Raw genomic sequence first — 19325 nt, forward strand, 5'->3', positions numbered from 1 at the left:
AACAAAGATATCTACCAGACAGGCCCTGATCCCCCAACACCACAACAAAGATATCTACCAGACAGGGCCTGGTCCCCCAACACCACAACACAAGATATCTACCAGACAGGGCCTGGTCCCCAACACCACAACAAAGATATCTACCAGACAGGCCCTGATCCCCCAACACCACAACAAAGATATCTACCAGACAGGGCCTGGTCCCCCAACACCACAACACAAGATATCTACCAGACATGGCCTGGTCCCCAACACCACAACAAAGATATCTACCAGACAGGCCCTGATCCCCCAACACCACAACAAAGATATCTACCAGACAGGGCCTGGTCCCCCAACACCACAACACAAGATATCTACCAGACAGGGCCTGATCCCCCAACACCACAACAAAGATATCTACCAGACAGGCCCTGATCCCCCAACACCACAACAAAGATATCTACCAGACATGGACTGGTCCCCCAACACCACAACACAAGATATCTACCAGACAGGGCCTGATCAACCAACACCACAACACAAGATATCTACCAGACAGGCCCTGATCCCCCAACACCACAACAAAGATATCTACCAGACATGGCCTGGTCCCCCAACACCACAACACAAGATATCTACCAGACAGGGCCTGATCCCTCAACACCCCAAAACAAGATATCTACCAGACAGGGCCTGGTCCCCCAACACCACAACACAAGCTATCTACCAGACAGGGTCTGATCCCTCAACACCACAACACAAGCTATCTACCAGACAGGGGCTGATCCCCCAACACCACAACACAAGATATCTACCAGACAAGGCCTGATCCCCCAACACCACAACACAGATATCTACCAGACAGGCCCTGATCCCCCAACACCACAACACAGATATCTACCAGACAGGGCCTGATCCCCCAACACCACAACACAAGCTATCTACCAGACAGGGCCTGATCCCCCAACACCACAACACAGATATCTACCAGACAGGGCCTGATCCCCCAACACCACAACAAAGCTATCTACCAGACAGGGCCTGATCCCCCAACACCACAACACAAGATATCTACCAGACAGGGCCTGATCAACCCACACCACAACACAAGCTATCCACCAGACAGGGCCTGGTCCCCCAACACCACAACACAAGCTATCCACCAGACAGGGTCTGATCCCCCAACACCACAACACAAGCTATCCACCAGACAGGCCCTGATCCCCCAACACCACAACACAAGCTATCCACCAGACAGGGCCTGATCCCCCAACACCACAACAAAGATATCTACCAGACAGTACCTGATCCCCCAACACCACAACAAAGAGATATACCAGACAGGGCCTGATCCCCCAACACGACAAAACAAGATATCTACCAGACAGGGCCTGATCCCTCAACACCCCAAAACAAGCTATCCACCAGACAGGCCCTGATCCCCCAACACCACAACAAAGATATCTACCAGACAGGGCCTGGTCCCCCAACACCACATCACAAGATATCTACCAGACAGGCCCTGGTCCCCCAACACCACAACAAAGCTATCCACCAGACAGGGCCTGGTCCCTCAACACCACAACACAAGAGATCTACCAGACAGGGCCTGATCCCTCAACACCACAACAAAGCTATCTACCAGACAGGGCCTGGTCCCCCAACACCACAACACAAGATATCTACCAGACAGGGCCTGGTCCCCCAACACCACAACAAAGCTATCTACCAGACAGGGCCTGATCCCCCAACACCACAACACAAGCTATCCACCAGACAGGGCCTGATCCCCCAACACCACCACAACAAAGATATCTACCAGACAGGGCCTGATCCCCCAACACCACAACACAACAATACAATATATCTACCTAACAGGGCCTGATCCCCCAACACCACAACACAAGCTATCCACCAGACAGGGCCTGATCCCCCAACACCACAACACAAGCTATCCACCAGACAGGGCCTGGTCCCCCAACACCACAACACAAGCTTTCTACCAGACAGGGCCTGATCCCTCAACACCACAACACAAGCCATCCACCAGACAGCCAACACGATAAAGGGTGATGTCACAAGTGTCGTGTCTTTGGCATCATTAAAGTGAAGACTTATTTTATCAAATCAATTATCTGTAATTATTATTACGTGATTGAACTAATCATGAATATGTAATTAACTAGGAAGTCGGGGCACCAAGGAAAATCTTCAGAATTCAAAGTTATAATTTTCCTAATGAATCTTGAATCTTCTAATTAATGAATTATTCTTTACCTCACGTTAGTCTCATTGTAAATTGTTGGTTATCTGCATGAATCCAGCCTTCACTATGAATCATCCATACATCAATTATCTTAATCATTTATTTACTAACTAACTAAATAATCACAGAAATTCATAACAAACAAACAAAGTAGATATGGTTACAAGGAAATGATAGGGGATGTGCCCTAGTGGGCTAAACCGGTATGGCGGCTTGGTAGACAAAGTGACTGAGAAGGGCGCGAAAGACCAAATCAAATGTATTTAAATAGCCCTTCTAACATCATCTGATATCTTAAAGTGCTGTACAGAAACCCAGCCTAAAACCCCAAGCAGCAAGCAATGCAGGTGTAGAAGCACGGTGGCTAGGAAAAACTCCCTAGAAAGGCCAAAACCTAGGAAGACACCTGGAGAGGAACCAGGCTATGAGGGGTGGCCAGTCCTCTTCTGGCTGTGCCGGGTGGAAATTATAACAGAACATGGCCAAGATGTTCAAATGTTCATAAATGACCAGCATGGTCAAATAATAATAATCACAGTGGTTGTAGAGGGTGCATCAGGTCAGCACCTCAGGAGTAATGTCAGTTGGCTTTTCATAGCCGATCATTAAGAGTATCTCTACCGCTCCTGCTGTCTCTAGAGAGTTGAAAACAGCAGGTCTGGGACAGGTAGCACGTCTGGTGAACAGGTCAGGGTTCCATAGCCGCAGGCAGAACAGTTGAAACTGGAGCAGCAGCACGGCCAGGTGGACTGGGGACAGCAAGGAGTCATCATGCCAGGTAGTCCTGAGGCATGGTCCTAGGGCTCAGGTCCTCCGAGAGAGAGAAAGAAAGAGAGAATTAGAGAAAGCATACATAAATTCACACAGGACACCGGATAAGACAGGAGAAGTACTCCAGATATAACAGACTGACCCTAGCCCCCGACACATAAACTACTGCAGCATAAATACTGGAGGCTGAGACAGGAGGGGTCAGGAGACACTGTGGCCCCATCCGATGATACCTCCGGACAGGGCCAAACAGGCAGGAAATGTTCTTATAGAATAGATGTTTCGGCGGTTGTCGGTCTTCGCATTTCAGGTCGACATAACTTCTAGCTGCAGACTAGTAATTAGTATCGAAGAAGTGCTCTTATTGTGTCGGATCGATAGTCTCCGAGTTGAACCACATGGTATGGTTAAGAATTCAGCAACCATTACAACCTATCCTGTGGTTTTTGTGGTCTCTACTCAAAACCTTAGCCCCCTCGATGCTGAGGGAACATGGTCTGAAGTGGGCTTCTCCAGGTGTGTTTTTTTCCCCGGCACAGTAAAAAGGCTGTCCCATGATGCCAGATCGATGTCTGTGCTCATGGGGGTGGGCCAACGACTTAGTGAAACTTTAAAGGGAATTGGATTCTCTTTCATTAAACAGTTTAAAATCACATTACATAATTTCACAAATAGTTTAATCTTTACTCATTCATTTTATAAAATAATTAGATGCAAATCTCATAACGGAGACTCTTGTATAAACAGAGTTATGGTAATGTGGCTGTATTGTCTCTCAATGAGGTCACAAACATTAAACAAAACGAACCGGGTCGTAGCTGGATTCTCCACCGACCGGTTACACATTCTCCAAAACATGGATATTGTTCAGTTCTCAAGTTCTGTAATGTAGAAGAAGTTCCTTTGTTCTACTGCGAACCCTCTCTCTATACTGCATGAAGGGAGAGAGTCTCCTCCAGGAATTTACGACCTGAGATAACAGAGCATGGGTGTAGGGGGAAGAGAGAGGTGGTGAGAGAGAGAGAGAGAGTTGGTGCTTGCTATATCCAAAGAGGGCCACGTCATGACACAAGCCATCCACCAGACAGTCAACATGATAAAGTGTGGTGTCACAAGCCATCCACCAGACAGCCAACACGATAAAGGGTGATGTCACAAGCCGTCCACTAGACAGCCAACACGATAAAGGGTGATGTCACAAGCCGTCCACTAGACAGCCAACATGATAAAGGGTGATGTCACAAGCCGTCCACTAGACAGCCAACACGATAAAGGGTGATGTCACAAGCCGTCCACTAGACAGCCAACATGATAAAGGGTGATGTCACAAGCCGTCCACTAGACAGTCAACATGATAAAGGGTGATGTCACAAGCCGTCCCCTAGACAGCCGACATGATAAAGGGTGATGTCACAAGTAGAGGTCGACCGATTATGATTTTTCAACGCCGATACCGGTACCGATTATTGGAGACCAAAAAAGGCCGATGCCGATTAATCAGCCGATTTTTTTACATTTATTTGTAATAATGACAATTACAACAATACTGAATGAACACTTATTTTAACTTAATATAATACATCAATAAAATCAATTTAGCCTCAAATAAATAATGAAACATGTTCAATTTGGTTTAAATAATGCAAAAACAAAGTGTTGGAGAAGAAAGTAAAAGTGCAATATGTGCCATGTAAGAAAGCTAACGTTTAAGTTCCTTGCTCAGAACATGAGAACATATGAAAGCTGGTGGTTCCTTTTAACATGAGTCTTCAATATTCCCAGGTAAGACGTTTTAGGTTGAGGTTGTTATAGGAATTATAGGACTATTTCTCTCTATACCATTTGTATTTCATATACCTTTGACTATTGGATGTTCTTATAGGCACTTTAGTATTGCCAGAGTAACAGTATAGCTTCCGTCCCTCTCCTCGCCCCTACCTGGGCTCGAACCAGGAACACAGCCACTATCGAAGCAGCAACTAGCAGCAACTATCGAAGCAGCGTTACCCATGCAGAGCAAGGGGAACAACTACTCCAAGTCTCAGAGCGAGTGACGTTTGAAACGCTATTAGCGCGCACCCCGCTAACTAACTAGCCATTTCACATCGGTTACACCAGCCTAATCTCGGGAGTTGATAGGCTTGAAGTCATAAACAGCTCAATGCTTGAAGCATTGCGAAGAGCTGCTGGAAAAACACACGAAAGTGCTGTTTGAATGAATGCTTACGAGCCTGCTGCTGCCTACCACCGCTCAGTCAGACTGCTCTATCAAATCATAGACTTAATTATAACATAATAACACACAGAAATACGAGCCTTAGGTCATTAATATGATCGAATCCGGAAACTATCATTTCGAAAACAAAACGTTTATTCTTTCAGTGAAATACGGAACCGTTTCGTGTTTTATCTAACGGATGGCATCCCTCAGTCTAAATATTGCTGTTACATTGTACAACCTTCGATGTTATGTCATAATTATGTACAATTCTGGCAAATTAATTACGGCCTTTGTTAGGAATAAATGGACTTCACACAGTTCGCATCGAGCCAGGCGGCCCAAACTGCTGCATATACCCTGACTCTGCTTGCACGGAACGCAAGAGATATGACACAATTTTCCTAGTTATAAGAAATTCATGTTAGCAGGCAATATTAACTAAATATGCAGGTTTAACAATATATACTTGTGTATTGATTTTAAAGAAAGGCATTGATGTTTATGGTTAGGTACATTGGTGCAACGACAGTGCTTTTTTCACAAATGCGCTTATTAATTCACCCGTTTGGCGAAGTAGGCTGTGATTCGATGATAAATTAACAGGCACCGCATCGATTATATGCAACGGAGGACAAGCTAGATAAACTAGTAATATCATCAACCATGTGTAGTTAACTAGTGATTATGTTAAGATTGATTGTTTTTAATAAGATAAGTTTAATGCTAGCTAGCAACTTACCTTGGCTTCTTGCTGCCCTCGTGTAACAGGTAGTCAGCCTGCCACGCAGGCTCCTCATGGAGTGCAATGTAAGGCAGGTGGTTAGAGCGTTGGACTAGTAACCGGAAGGCTGCAAAAACGAATTCCCAAGCTGACAAGGTAAAAATCTGTCGTTCTGCCCCTGAACAAGGCAGCTAACCCACCGTTCTTAGGCCGTCATTGTAAATAAGAATGTGTTCTTAACTGACTTGCCTAGTTAAATAAAGGTGTAAAAAAAACATTTAAAAAATCAGCAAATCTTCCTCCCCACCCCCATCCTCTACCTCCTCTTCCCTCTTCCTCTACCTTATCACCCCCTCATCCTCTTCCTCCTTTTCCCTCATCCTCCACCTCCACTTCCCTCTTCCTCTTCCTCCACCTCCCCACCCCCTCAGCCTCTACCTCCTCTTCCCTCATCCTCCACCTCCCCACCCCCCATCCTCTACCTCCTCTTCCCTCATCCTCCACCTCCCCACCCCCTCAGCCTCTACCTCCTCTTCCCTCATTCTACCTCCACTTCCCTCTTCCTCTTCCTCCACCTCCCCACCCCCTCATCCTCTACCTCCTCTTCCCTCATTCTACCTCCACTTCCCTCTTCCTCTTCCTCCACCTCCCCACCCCCTCATCCTCTACCTCCTCTTCCCTCACATTCTACCTCCACTTCCCTCTTCCTCTTCCTCCACCTCCCCACCCCCTCATCCTCTACCTCCTTTTTCCTCATCCTCTACCTCCACTTCCCTCTTCCTCTTCCTCCACCTCCCCACCCCCTCATCCTCTACCTCCTTTTCCCTCATCCTCCACCTCCAAATCCCTCTTCCTCTTCCTCCCCACCCCCCAGCCCCATCCTCTACCTCCTCTTCCCTCTTCCTCTACCTCATCATCCCCTCATCCTCTACCTCCACTTCCCTCTTCCTCTTCCTCATCACCCCCTCAGCCTCTACCTCTGTCACGCCCTGGCCTTATTATTCTTTGTTTTCTTTATTATTTTAGTTAGGTCAGGGTGTGACATGGGGAATGTTTATGTTTTTTTTGGTTTTGGGTGTTTATTTGGTAAAGGGGTTATGGGGTGGAGTATATGGTTTTGTGTTGAGTGTATATGTCTAGCGTTGTCTATGTTGGTTAGTTATCTAGGAGAGTCTATGGTTACCTGAATGAGTTCCCAATTAGAGACAGCTGATTTCGGTTGTCTCTGATTGGGAGCCTTATTTAGGGTAGCCATAGGCTCTCATTGGTTGTGGGTAATTGTCTATGTAAGAACGTTAGTAGCCTGTATGTTTGTGCACAACGTTTGTAGCTTCACGGTCGTTTTGTTGTTTTGTTGTTTTGTTAAAGTGTTTTTGTGTCGTGTTCATCTTCGTGTTGTATAATAAAAGAAGATGGCTTATTTTCCAAAAGCTGCATTTTGGTCCGTTAATCCGCCACACGATCGTGACAGAATTACCCACCATAGGACCAAGCGGCATGGAAGGCGGCAACAGGACCTACCCACAAAGGATTTCTGGACATGGGAGGAGATACTGGATGGTAAGGGGCCGTGGGATCAACCTGGAGAATATCGCCTCCCTCGTGAAGAGCTGGAGGCAGCGAAAGCCGAGAGGAGGCGATATGAGGAGGCAGCACGGAGACAAGGCTGGAAGCCCGTGAGTACAACCCAAAAATTTCTTGGGGGGGGCCTTAAAGGGAGTGTGGCGAAGTCAGGTAGGAAACCTGCGCCTACTCCCTGTACTTACCGTGGAGAGCGAGAGTACGGGCAGACACCGTGTTACGCAGTAGAGCGCACGGTGTCTCCTGTACGCGTGCATAGCCCGGTTCGGTACATTTCAGCTCCACGTATCGGCCGGGCTAGACTGAGCGTTGAGCCATATGTCATGAAGCCGGCCCAACGCATCTGGTCACCAGTGCGTCTCCTCGGGCCGGCGTACATGGCACCAGCCTTACGCATGGTGTCCCCGGTTCGCCTACATAGGCCGGTGCGGGTTATTCCACCTCTCCGCACTGGTCAGGCGACGGGGAGCATAGAACCAGGTAAGGTTGGGCAGGCTCGGCGTTCAAGGGAGCCAGTACGCCTGCACGGTCCGGTATTTCCGGCGCCACCTCCCCGCCCCAATCCAGTACCACCAGTGCCTCCTCCACGCACTAGCTATATGGTGCGTGTCTCCAGCCCTTTACCACCAGTGTCTAAACCACGCACCAAGCCTCCTGTGTGTCCCCAGAGTCCTGTGCGTCCTGTTGCTGCTCCCCGCACTAGCCCTGAGATGCGTGTCCCCAGCCCGGTGCCACCAGTCCCGGCACCACGCACCAGGCCTACAGTGCGCCTCAGCCGGCAGGAGTCTGCCGTCTGCACAGCAATGACTGAACTGCCCGTCTCCCCAGCGCCATCTGAGCCATCCGTCTCCCCAGCGCCATCTGAGCCATCCGTCTCCCCAGCGCCATCTGAGCCATCCGTCTGCCATGAGCCTGCAAAGCCGCCCGTCTGCCATGAGCCTGCAAAGCCGCCCGTCTGCCATGAGCCCACTGAGCCGTCTGCCAGACAGGAGCCGCTAGAGCCGTCCGTCAGACAGGATCTGCCAGAGCCGCCAACCAGACAGGATCTGCCAGAGCCGCCAACCAGACAGGATCTGCCAGAGCCGCTAATCAGACAGGATCTGCCAGAGCCGCCAACCAGACAGGAGCAGCCAGATCAGTCAGCTAGCCATGAGCAGCCAGATCCGTCAGCTAGCCATGAGCAGCCAGATCCGTCAGCTAGCCATGAGCAGCCAGATCCGTCAGCTAGCCATGAGCAGCCAGATCCGTCAGCTAGCCATGAGCAGCCAGATCCGTCAGCTAGCTATGAGCAGCCAGATCCGTCAGCTAGCTATGAGCAGCCAGATCCGTCAGCTAGCCATGAGCAGCCAGATCCGTCAGCTAGCCATGAGCAGCCAGATCCGTCAGCTAGCCATGAGCAGCCAGATCCGTCAGCCAGCCATGAGCAGCCAGATCCGTCAGCCAGCCATGAGCAGCCAGATCAGTTAGCCAGCCATGAGCAGCCAGATCCGTTAGCCAGCCATGAGCAGCCAGATCTGTCAGCCAGCCATGGGCCGTCCCTCAGTCCGGAGCTGCAGTCCCTCAGTCCGGAGCTGCAGTCCCTCAGTCCGGAGCTGCCATTCCTCAGTCCGGAGCTGCCCCTTACCCTGGAGCTGCCCCTTACCCTGGAGCTGCCCCTTACCCTGGTGCTGCCCCTTACCCTGGTGCTGCCCCTTACCCTGGTGCTGCCCCTTATCCTGGTACTGCCCCTTATCCTGGTACTGCCCCTGACCCTGGTACTGCCCCTTACCCTGGTACTGGTCCTTAGTCCGGAGCTGTCCCTTAGTCCGGAACTCCCCCTTAATGCAATGGGGTTAATGTGGAGGGGGGTCGTTTGGAGGAAGCCTAGGAGGTGGTTAGGTACTGTGGTGACGTGGGGACTACGACCAGAGCCGGAGCCGCCACCGTGGAGGGGAGCCCACCCAGACCCTCCCTTAGACTGTGTATGGTGCGCCCGGAGTTCGCGCCTCAAGGGGGGGGTTATGTCACGCCCTGGCCTTATTATTCTTTGTTTTCTTTATTATTTTAGTTAGGTCAGGGTGTGACATGGGGAATGTTTATGTTTTTGTTGGTTTTGGGTGTTTATTTGGTAAAGGGGTTATGGGGTGGAGTATATGGTTTTGTGTTGAGTGTATATGTCTAGCGTTGTCTATGTTGGTTAGTTATCTAGGAGAGTCTATGGTTACCTGAATGAGTTCCCAATTAGAGACAGCTGATTTCGGTTGTCTCTGATTGGGAGCCTTATTTAGGGTAGCCATAGGCTCTCATTGGTTGTGGGTAATTGTCTATGTAAGAACGTTAGTAGCCTGTATGTTTGTGCACAACGTTTGTAGCTTCACGGTCGTTTTGTTGTTTTGTTGTTTTGTTAAAGTGTTTTTGTGTCGTGTTCATCTTCGTGTTGTATAATAAAAGAAGATGGCTTATTTTCCAAAAGCTGCATTTTGGTCCGTTAATCCGCCACACGATCGTGACAACCTCCCCCACCCCTCATCCTCTACCTCCTCTTCCCTCTTCCTCCACCTCCCCACCCCCTCTAAACCGACTGTTCGTCCTGAGGCCTCTTTCCCTCTCTTCTCTTCCTTCCTCTCCTTCTCTCATCCTCTCTCCCCTCCATCTCCTGGTTGAATCAAAGATCTTGTCCCCGTGTATCAGGGCACCGTCGGTCAGGTGTCAGAGATTACACTAAAGAGGTCCATTCTTCTCTGCCTGGCGCCCACAGCCCATATCCTGACGCTCTCCTCCCAGAGATTAAGACAAATGATCTCCCGGCGGTCGGGGACTGTGCCTCACTTACACAGCGATAGATTTGACAGAGCTACTGGGCACCTCTCCATTCATCTTGTTTCCCCCCCACCTCCTCCTCACAGGGCTAGTGTGTTTGGAGGGACAGCTGCCATCGGGATTTGTCACTGACATGTGGGTTGTGGGAGTGGTGTGGCGGGTCTGGAGGTAGCGGAGGTGTGGTGGTGTGGAGGGTGTTGAAGGTGTGGAGGGTGTTGAGTTGTGGAGCGTGTTGGCTGCCCTGTGCTGCGTCTCCAGGGGAGAGAGGCGGAGGACGAGGGATTGATTTCATCATTAGGAGGACAAAGGGTACCTTATTTGCCTGCTGGGTCCTGGATGAAAGCATCCATTATAATAGGTGTTTTCACTGGGGAGGCCTTCTCTGTGGGACTAGTTCAAGTAAATCCTTCAGATTTAGGAATGATTTGGCCTCCGTGGTCCTTCTATTCAAGGGCCTGAGTTGTAGACCTCTGAATCACTGTTGAATAGAGCCGAAAGTCAATGTAGTATAAAACAAGCTATGTAGAGGTCCAAGGTTGCTGTCACTATTGACTTTATGACCCTGCCAGAAAACAACCACAACAACAAGAAAGCCATTTTTGCCACTCTGAATAAAGATTAAGCAGCCCGTGTCAAATCGACAACAAATGTTGTCATACCTGACAAATCTCTCAATAAAACCCATGGATTAAAATGATGAAAATAGCAGCCTTTCTATCCATCCGTCGTCGTTGTCTCAAGGTCGCGAGCCTCGGTGGTGCATCAAAACACACTGAAACAATGTCCATTAAAGCCAAGGTCTGCTGGCTTGTTTTCTTCCTCCCCGCCCCGAGCGCTCCTCTCCTCTCCTCTCTCCTCTCTCCTCTCTCCTCTCTCCTCTTTCCTCTTTCCTCTTTCCTCTTTCCTCTCTCCTCTTTCCTCTTTCCTCTCTCCTCTTTCCTCTCCTCTCCTCTCCTCTTTCCTCTCCTCTCCTCTCCCCTCCTCTCCTCTCCTCTCCTGGCTCGGGCTCCCTGTCATTTCCTGTCACATTTCATGCACCCGTTGCCACAATTTAGCACCTCAAACAGAGTAAATTATTCTCCCCTTGTACAGCCGATGCTGATAAATCAGTGAGGGCCAGTGTCATCTTCCAGGCCAAACTGAATGCACCGACACTGACCGAGGCTGAACGGCTGCCATTAATAAGTTATTAGAACAGCAATGCCAGAGAAGGTAATAACGAAAACAATTATCGAGAGAGAGAGAGAGAGAGAGAGAGAGACGCCGATGGCCAGGCACCAAGTGCTTACATTAGAGGAGCAAGGACGATTTACAATCAGCTCCATCTCCCTACAAGCCACAGCTCATCAATTGGCCCAGCAGCATAATAAATAAATAAGTAGGATAAAAGCCCAGCATAACAACTTGGTCTGATTCTTTATCTGCAGCGACCACGCCACATGAAAGAGACCGTTCATAGACGGTGTATATGTTTACATAAAGATGATTTGACACAGAGAGACAGACTGACATGCAAACAGACTCACAAAAGCTTGCACACACACACACACACACACACGCCACACACACACACACACACACACACACACACACACACACACACACACACACACACACACACACACACACACACTGAAGAGTCCTGGTTTGAGAGGACCATCATTTTGGGCATGGCACAGATAATCACATGGAAAAAAATCCTAAACAAATGAGGTGAAAAATGTAACAGGTAGGATATCAGACAAGCATCTTCAAAGACTGCTTTCTTCTTTAATTCAGATAGCGTCCTCTAATTAGCTGTCCTATTTTCATGTCTCGGCAGAGTGGTGTCTATCTTCCTTTATCTCTCTCCTTCTTTCTCTCGCTTTTAAGGAGAAGGACTCCCTTGTTCCCCAGCAGAGACTTGTGTTATCAACAGGACACATACCCAGAAAGAACAGGGTGACCCAAATCCTCAAGTTTGCACACTTTCAAAGCACTGATGAGACACTGCTGATTGGCTGGTCAGGCTGCAGTAAAGAGCGTGCTGATTGGACAGAGACAAGGTGGTGTTGTGTTTATTGTAACATCACATGCATTAGCCTGGATTTGTTTCATCTTTCTGTCAATATTTATTCTCTATGTGTGCGTGCGTGTGTGTGCGTGCGCGTGCCTGTGTGTCCAATTCAAAAATAATGCTTATTGGCATGACATCAGACTGGTGCAACTATTTTGGACTTCTTCTCACTTGTGCTTTTCGTTCTACATTATGGAGACCTAAATATGACCAGGGTTTAGATTCAATCATCACTAAACATCACAAACAACCATCCAAGTGAACCTTGGTCTAGCTTGGTCTTCCGAGTGGAACACAAGGAGGTGGTTTGATGTTTCAATCCAAATGGCCAGCCTAATCTCCTGTAGTCTATTCTCTGTAGAAATCCTTTAATATACCAAATGAAATGGAACTGGGATGCCATCAAAGCTTTCTCAAAAGCTGCAAGCTTAAAAGAGGAAATAACTTACTATGTAAATATATTCACCACTTTTACGGCCGCTGAGAAAACCGCAACACTTACGTAAGCAGCAAAATGTATTTACTTAAATCAGGATTTTTAACACACATGCACACACAGACACACACACACACACACACACACACACACACACACACACACACACACACAGACACACACACACACACACACACACACACACACACACACACACACAGGAACACACACACACTTCCACAACCGTTACAACAATACACACTATAAGTGATCATTGAAAACCATACAGAGACTACCATGAAACATTACAACTCAGAAAGCCTGCTCACACACACACACACACACAGTTGTTGACACTTGTCTGGTTTACCACTCTGATGGCTGTCTAAAAACACACTTCTGGTTTACCACTCTGATGGCTGTCTAAAAAAACACTTCTGGCTTACCACTCTGATGGCTGTCTAAAAACACACTTCTGGTTTACCACTCTGATGGCTGTCTAAAAACACACTTCTAGTTTACCACTCTGATGGCTGTCTAAAAAAACACTTCTGGTTTACCACTCTGATGGCTGTCTAAAAATACACTTCTGGTTTACCACTCTGATGCCTGTCTAAAAACACACTTCTGGTTTACAACTCTGATGGCTGTCTAAAAACACACTTCTGGTTTACAACTCTGATGGCTGTCTAAAAAAACACTTCTGGTTTACCACTCTGATGGCTGTCTAAAAGCACACTTCTGATTTACCACTCTGATGGCTGTCTAAAAACACACTTCTGGTTTACCACTCTAATGGTTGTCTAAAAAAACACTTCTGGCTTGCCACTCTGATGGCTGACTAGGGCTGTTGCGGTGACCGTATACCAGTACACCGGCGATCACGAGTCAAATTCCATGTGACCATTAGGTCACGGTAATTAGGCTTCTCCAAGTTCTGATGCTGCTGCTGGTCATCAGTAGCCTACCAAACTTACTAGCTGCCTGGTACTCAGCACTCTATTGTCCCTCTAATCATTCTGACATCAATGCAAATGTAATCAAACATCTAATCAAACACTTCATGAGAGCCCATGAGCTCATGTTGCTCAACATTTCTATAGGCTATGTAATTGCATGAGAAAACAAAGTGATGGCCTCTATTATAAAGAGGAAGATACCATCAGCTTTCTATAGGCTAGGCCTACTGTATTTATTTCTCTACTTTCCTAATATTAAGCACATTGCTTCTCTTTACAATAGGAGTATAGCCCACCTGGCTGGCATGAAAACGGTCCACGGGAAAAGCTTCCTCCATTTGCTATTTAAGTACATTGATTTTTTCACGCTGCCCCTGTTTCGAGACACGTGCATGATAATGGTCCATTCTAAAACAAATGTCACACATATATTATTTAGTATATGTAAAGACCAGATTAAATCAAGAATAGTGTGATGGGTGACAATATTAGCCTATCACTTGTGAATTATATATTATCAACTGTGAATGATGCCCAGCTTAAGAAACAATGCCTGTGGACAGTTCTGCCAATATCTTCAATATGCAACTCGGAAAGGGATAATGACGCACACAGTTGCATCGCCGATGTGTCTGCCTTCACTTGTAGCCTCTGAGAAAGACCCGATCATGTGATTGAGAGCCATGTGGTTGAGAGGTCATTCGCAGCGCAGGGAGAAGGGCACAACGGCCACTGGCTGCAAAAGGCATGGATTTTTTAGGGTGCATTACGGCCACACAAAAGGGATGCCGCCGTGAAATTCGAGGCATTATCAAGTGTTTGTCAAATTGTGAATGAGTGACTGATGTAGTGTGTGCAACCTGCACAAAAAAAACAAAGCAGAGCTCATGCCTTTCAAGCAACTTTTTTCAAATCATCATTAGAGTCGCATCATGCAGCCTTACAATGTATTACAAATCAAAATATATCGCCCAACATTTGTAGAACAACAGGTTATATTAATAACTGTAAATTAAGCATGTACTGTAGAAGCACCTGTTTCTATGTTAACCGCTCAACACAGAATAGCTGCATGTGCGCACTCCCTCAAATCGTTTGGAGAAAATATATTTTATATTTTATTCAGCTATGTTCAATTGTATTCTTCGTACTATAAAATAATGCCACGGAATTCTAATTCTTAACTAGGGTAGCCCACAGCCATTTGGCATAGCCAGATCAGGATCTAACATAAGGACCACTCAGAGTATGCTATTCTGTTCCTCTGAAAAAGACTACATTTTATTCATATCATGCTTCTTTAGACCTGTCTAAAATAAATAATGGATTTATTCTGAAGGTGTAGGCTATGTTACATGGATTTATTAGACTTTTTTTAAATGTAGATGTTCCAAAGGTCTGCATCAGTGGCTGTGTGTGGATGCCAGGAGATGCAAAATGTGTTTATTTTAATTAACAGTCAATTACTGTGAGACTGGCAGTTATTTGCTTGACAATCACCAGCTGACAAAATGTCATGACCGCCACAGAATGTCACAGCCCTATGGCTGTCTCACACCAAAACAACACCACTTCTGCAGCGTTCAAATGATGGAAATGGATCAGCTTGCGACCTGGGTCTATTCGTTATCTCTTATTCTTATTATAAAAGATCTGGATGGGTCTCATGTTCACAACCCTGGGTGGTTTACAGAGATGGCTTTCTCAGTCCAGTGAATGTTTTTAAAGCTAAAATGTATCTTTGAAATGAAAGGCCATTGCTATAGATATTCTCAGAAGGAGTCTTTTTAAGAAGGGGGATTTGAGACAACAAGATGAAAAGAATCTCAACTGCTTCTAGGGACCAGAATAATAACTGTATCTCTGTGTGTTGTTGTGGTGTACTGTTTGGCTAGCGAAGGTCTCTTCAGGTCCTTGTGGTTATAGACTGAGATGAAAACATTGTTGTCTTTGTTATGACTCAGAAACATGTAGATCTTATGGCCTAAAAAGCGTTGAAGAGTGATGATTTGCCGACCATGGCTCTTTGCTTTCTGATTGAAACCAAAAGGGTTTGATCCCCCAGAACTTAGGAAAACACTACACATTGATTTGAAAATGTATCAATTTAGTAGACAGCTTTCATGTTAGCAGTCCACACAACTGGCAGTAGAACTCAGTCCCTAGTTAAAAGATAAGGACGGAAATCAGCAGAACCAGAGCCTTGCAGTGCACACCCCTCCACTAAACCTACAGTATGAAGCCACTCCACTACCATACACTGCCGCAGCCTCAATGTACAGTACTATAGGATTGTAAATGGAACCCGGGAAGGATAGCATTGTGCCTGAGTTACCTCGACACTCAGGCTTTCAGACGAACAGAGTTGTGGTGGGGTGGATTTACTGAGATCAGTGTTTCGTGGAGTTTACTGTTGATGGTCCTGGGAGATCCTGTCAGCTCTGGGAGGATGATGGATGGCTGAGGGGGTAAAAGAGTTTGCTCCGCCTCTCTCCGAGGCTGCGTCTCAAATGGCACCCTCTTCCTCACATAGGTCATGACTTTTGAACAGAGCCCTATAGGCCCTGGTCAAAGGTAGTGCACTAAATAGGGAATAGGGTGCCATGTGGGACACAGCCTTGTGCCAGTCTATATTATATTACTACTCTAATGACTTGGCTTGCTTGGTTTGGTGCCCTTACAGCGTTACACTCACACCTTTGATGGAGCTTCCCTTGTCAACGGGAGGTCACCATCAGTTCCTGGCCAGTCGTGTGCTATAGCTTGGGCCTTCAGGCTATGCTGACCTGGGCTGGTCTAAACACCAAATAGAGGCCGTCTTAGGAGAAGTAGTTCACGCAAAGGAGAATTTGGTGGGGGGGGGCTACCTAAGGAATAGTTGATGAACTAGGACTCAGTGACCCAAGATTTGGGTTGGTTAGCTTAGCTTAGCATAAGCATAGTTGAAGGTAAATCAATCAAGTTTATTTTATTTTATATAGCCCTTCGTACATCAGCTAATATCTCGAAGGGCTGTACAGAGACCCAGCCTAAAACCCCAAACAGCTAGAATGCAGGTGTAGAAGCTCGGGAATGGTAAATCAATGGAAATTGTAGCTAGGAACCCTGTTAGCATGCTAGCAGCTAGCTGGAGTCTGGCTTGATCTCCCTCATGTTCTAAATCATGTTATGTAGCTTCTGTGCTTTATGAAGTATCCAGAGACAATAAGCTGTGACACCATGCTGGGTTTGAGGATGTATTTGTATGTGTGCTTGGTTTTTGGATTTGATAAAGAAAGATAAGCGAAGTAAACATTATCGTCTTCTCTATCTCTTTTTCTTTCTCTTTTTCTTCCTCCCTCCACCCCCCCCCCCCCCCCCCCCCCTCTCTCCCCCTCCCTTCTCTCACAGCAGAGCTTATGTACACAGTGGAGCTGGCGGGAGGCTTGGGGGCCATCTTGTTGTTGTTGATCTGCCTCGTGACCCTCTACAAGTGCTACAAGATGGAGCTCATGCTCTTCTACAGGAACCATTTTGGCAGCGAGGACATCGATGGAGGTGAGATACTCTCAACTCACACTAGGACCAAACAACACCCATTATAAACCCTGAATGAAGTCTACAGTGCACTCTTAGAAAAAAGGGTTCTTAAAGGGTTCTTCAGCTGTCCCCATAGGAAAACCCTTTTTGGTTCCATGTAGAACCCTTTTTGATTCCAGGTAGAACCCTTTTAGGATCTATGTAGCACCTTTTTTTCTAAGAGCGTAGGTCTAGATGACAAACAACTTGTTTCGATGTCACCAAAAGGGACTAGGGTAATACTCAGGACATTTAGACCTTCTATCTGTCTTGCTTCATGTGGCTTCACATAATATTTTGTTCTGGACATTGCTCGAAAGAGGATTTCATTTCATTATAAAAGTAGGAAAATGTGTTTTTCTACAAATCCTATCTTGAGATAGAAATAAGAACTTAAGGGTTCTAAATTGAACCGCAATAAATTCTAATTGTGTGGCTGAATAGTGAATGAGTTAAGGAGGAGTATTCATCCATCTGGTCTGCCGGTTTCATTTGATTTCCCTTAATGAGTCTTTCAAGTGGAGGGCTAGGGCTACAATGAATTCAGTGAACAAGATTACTTTTGGGGTGTCTGAAGGACGCTGTGTGGAGACTGGAGAGTGTCATTAATGATACTGTTGGGGTGTCTGAAGGACGCTGTGTAGAGACTGGAGAGTGACATTAATGATACTGTTGGTGTGTCTGAAGGAGAGTGACATTAATGATACTGTTGGGGTGTCTGAAGGAGAGTGACATTAATGATACTGTTGGGGTGTCTGAAGGAGAGTGACATTAATGATACTGTTGGGGTGTCTGAAGGAGAGTGACATTAATGATACTGTTGGGGTGTCTGAAGGAGAGTGACATTAATGATACTGTTGGGGTGTCTGAAGGAGAGTGACATTAATGATACTGTTGGGGTGTCTGAAGGAGAGTGACATTAATGATACTGTTGGGGTGTCTGAAGGAGAGTGACATTAATGATACTGTTGGGGTGTCTGAAGGAGAGTGACATTAATGATACTGTTGGGGTGTCTGAAGGAGAGTGACATTAATGATACTGTTGGGGTGTCTGAAGGAGAGTGACATTAATGATACTGTTGGGGTGTCTGAAGGAGAGTGTCATTAATGATACTGTTGGGGTGTCTGAAGGAGAGTGTCATTAATGATACTGTTGGGGTGTCTGAAGGAGAGTGACATTAATGATACTGTTGGGGTGTCTGAAGGAGAGTGTCATTAATGATACTGTTGGGGTGTCTGAAGGAGAGTGACATTAATGATACTGTTGGGGTGTCTGAAGGAGAGTGACATTAATGATACTGTTGGGGTGTCTGAAGGAGAGTGACATTAATGATACTGTTGGGGTGTCTGAAGGAGAGTGTCATTAATGATACTGTTGGGGTGTCTAAAGGAGAGTGACATTAATGATACTGTTGGGGTGTCTGAAGGAGAGTGACATTAATGATACTGTTGGGGTGTCTGAAGGAGAGTGTCATTAATGATACTGTTGGGGTGTCTGAAGGAGAGTGTCATTAATGATACTGTTGGGGTGTCTGAATGAGAGTGACATTAATGATACTGTTGGGGTGTCTGAAGGAGAGTGACATTAGTGATACTGTTGGGGTGTCTGAAGGAGAGTGACATTAATGATACTGTTGGGGTGTCTGAAGGAGAGTGTCATTAATGATACTGTTGGGGTGTCTGAAGGAGAGTGACATTAATGATACTGTTGGGGTGTCTGAAGGAGAGTGTCATTAATGATACTGTTGGGGTGTCTGAAGGAGAGTGACATTAATGATACTGTTGGGGTGTCTGAAGGAGAGTGTCATTAATGATACTGTTGGGGTGTCTGAAGGAGAGTGACATTAATGATACTGTTGGGGTGTCTGAAGGAGAGTGTCATTAATGATACTGTTGGGGTGTCTGAAGGAGAGTGTCATTAATGATACTGTTGGGGTGTCTGAAGGAGAGTGTCATTAATGATACTGTTGGGGTG

General features: G+C 46.6%; 1 protein-coding gene across 3 annotated transcripts in view; it reads left to right on the forward strand.

Moving 5' to 3' along the window:
* The window catches only part of LOC129840470 (interleukin-1 receptor accessory protein-like 1-B), a 297926-nt gene extending 279790 nt beyond the window's left edge, over positions 1-18136 (forward strand). The window contains exon 9 of one of the 3 annotated variants that reach the window (XM_055908376.1): positions 17183-18136. In XM_055908376.1, coding sequence (XP_055764351.1) covers positions 17183-17376 — 194 coding nt within the window. In that variant the 3' untranslated portion in view covers positions 17377-18136. The remainder of the gene's footprint in view (positions 1-17182) is intronic. The other 2 variants (XM_055908375.1, XM_055908377.1) reach the window with 2 other exon arrangements.
* The last annotated feature ends 1189 nt before the right edge of the window (positions 18137-19325 follow it).

Source organism: Salvelinus fontinalis, chromosome 41, assembly GCF_029448725.1.
Source record: "Salvelinus fontinalis isolate EN_2023a chromosome 41, ASM2944872v1, whole genome shotgun sequence".
Taxonomy (NCBI): domain Eukaryota; kingdom Metazoa; phylum Chordata; class Actinopteri; order Salmoniformes; family Salmonidae; genus Salvelinus; species Salvelinus fontinalis.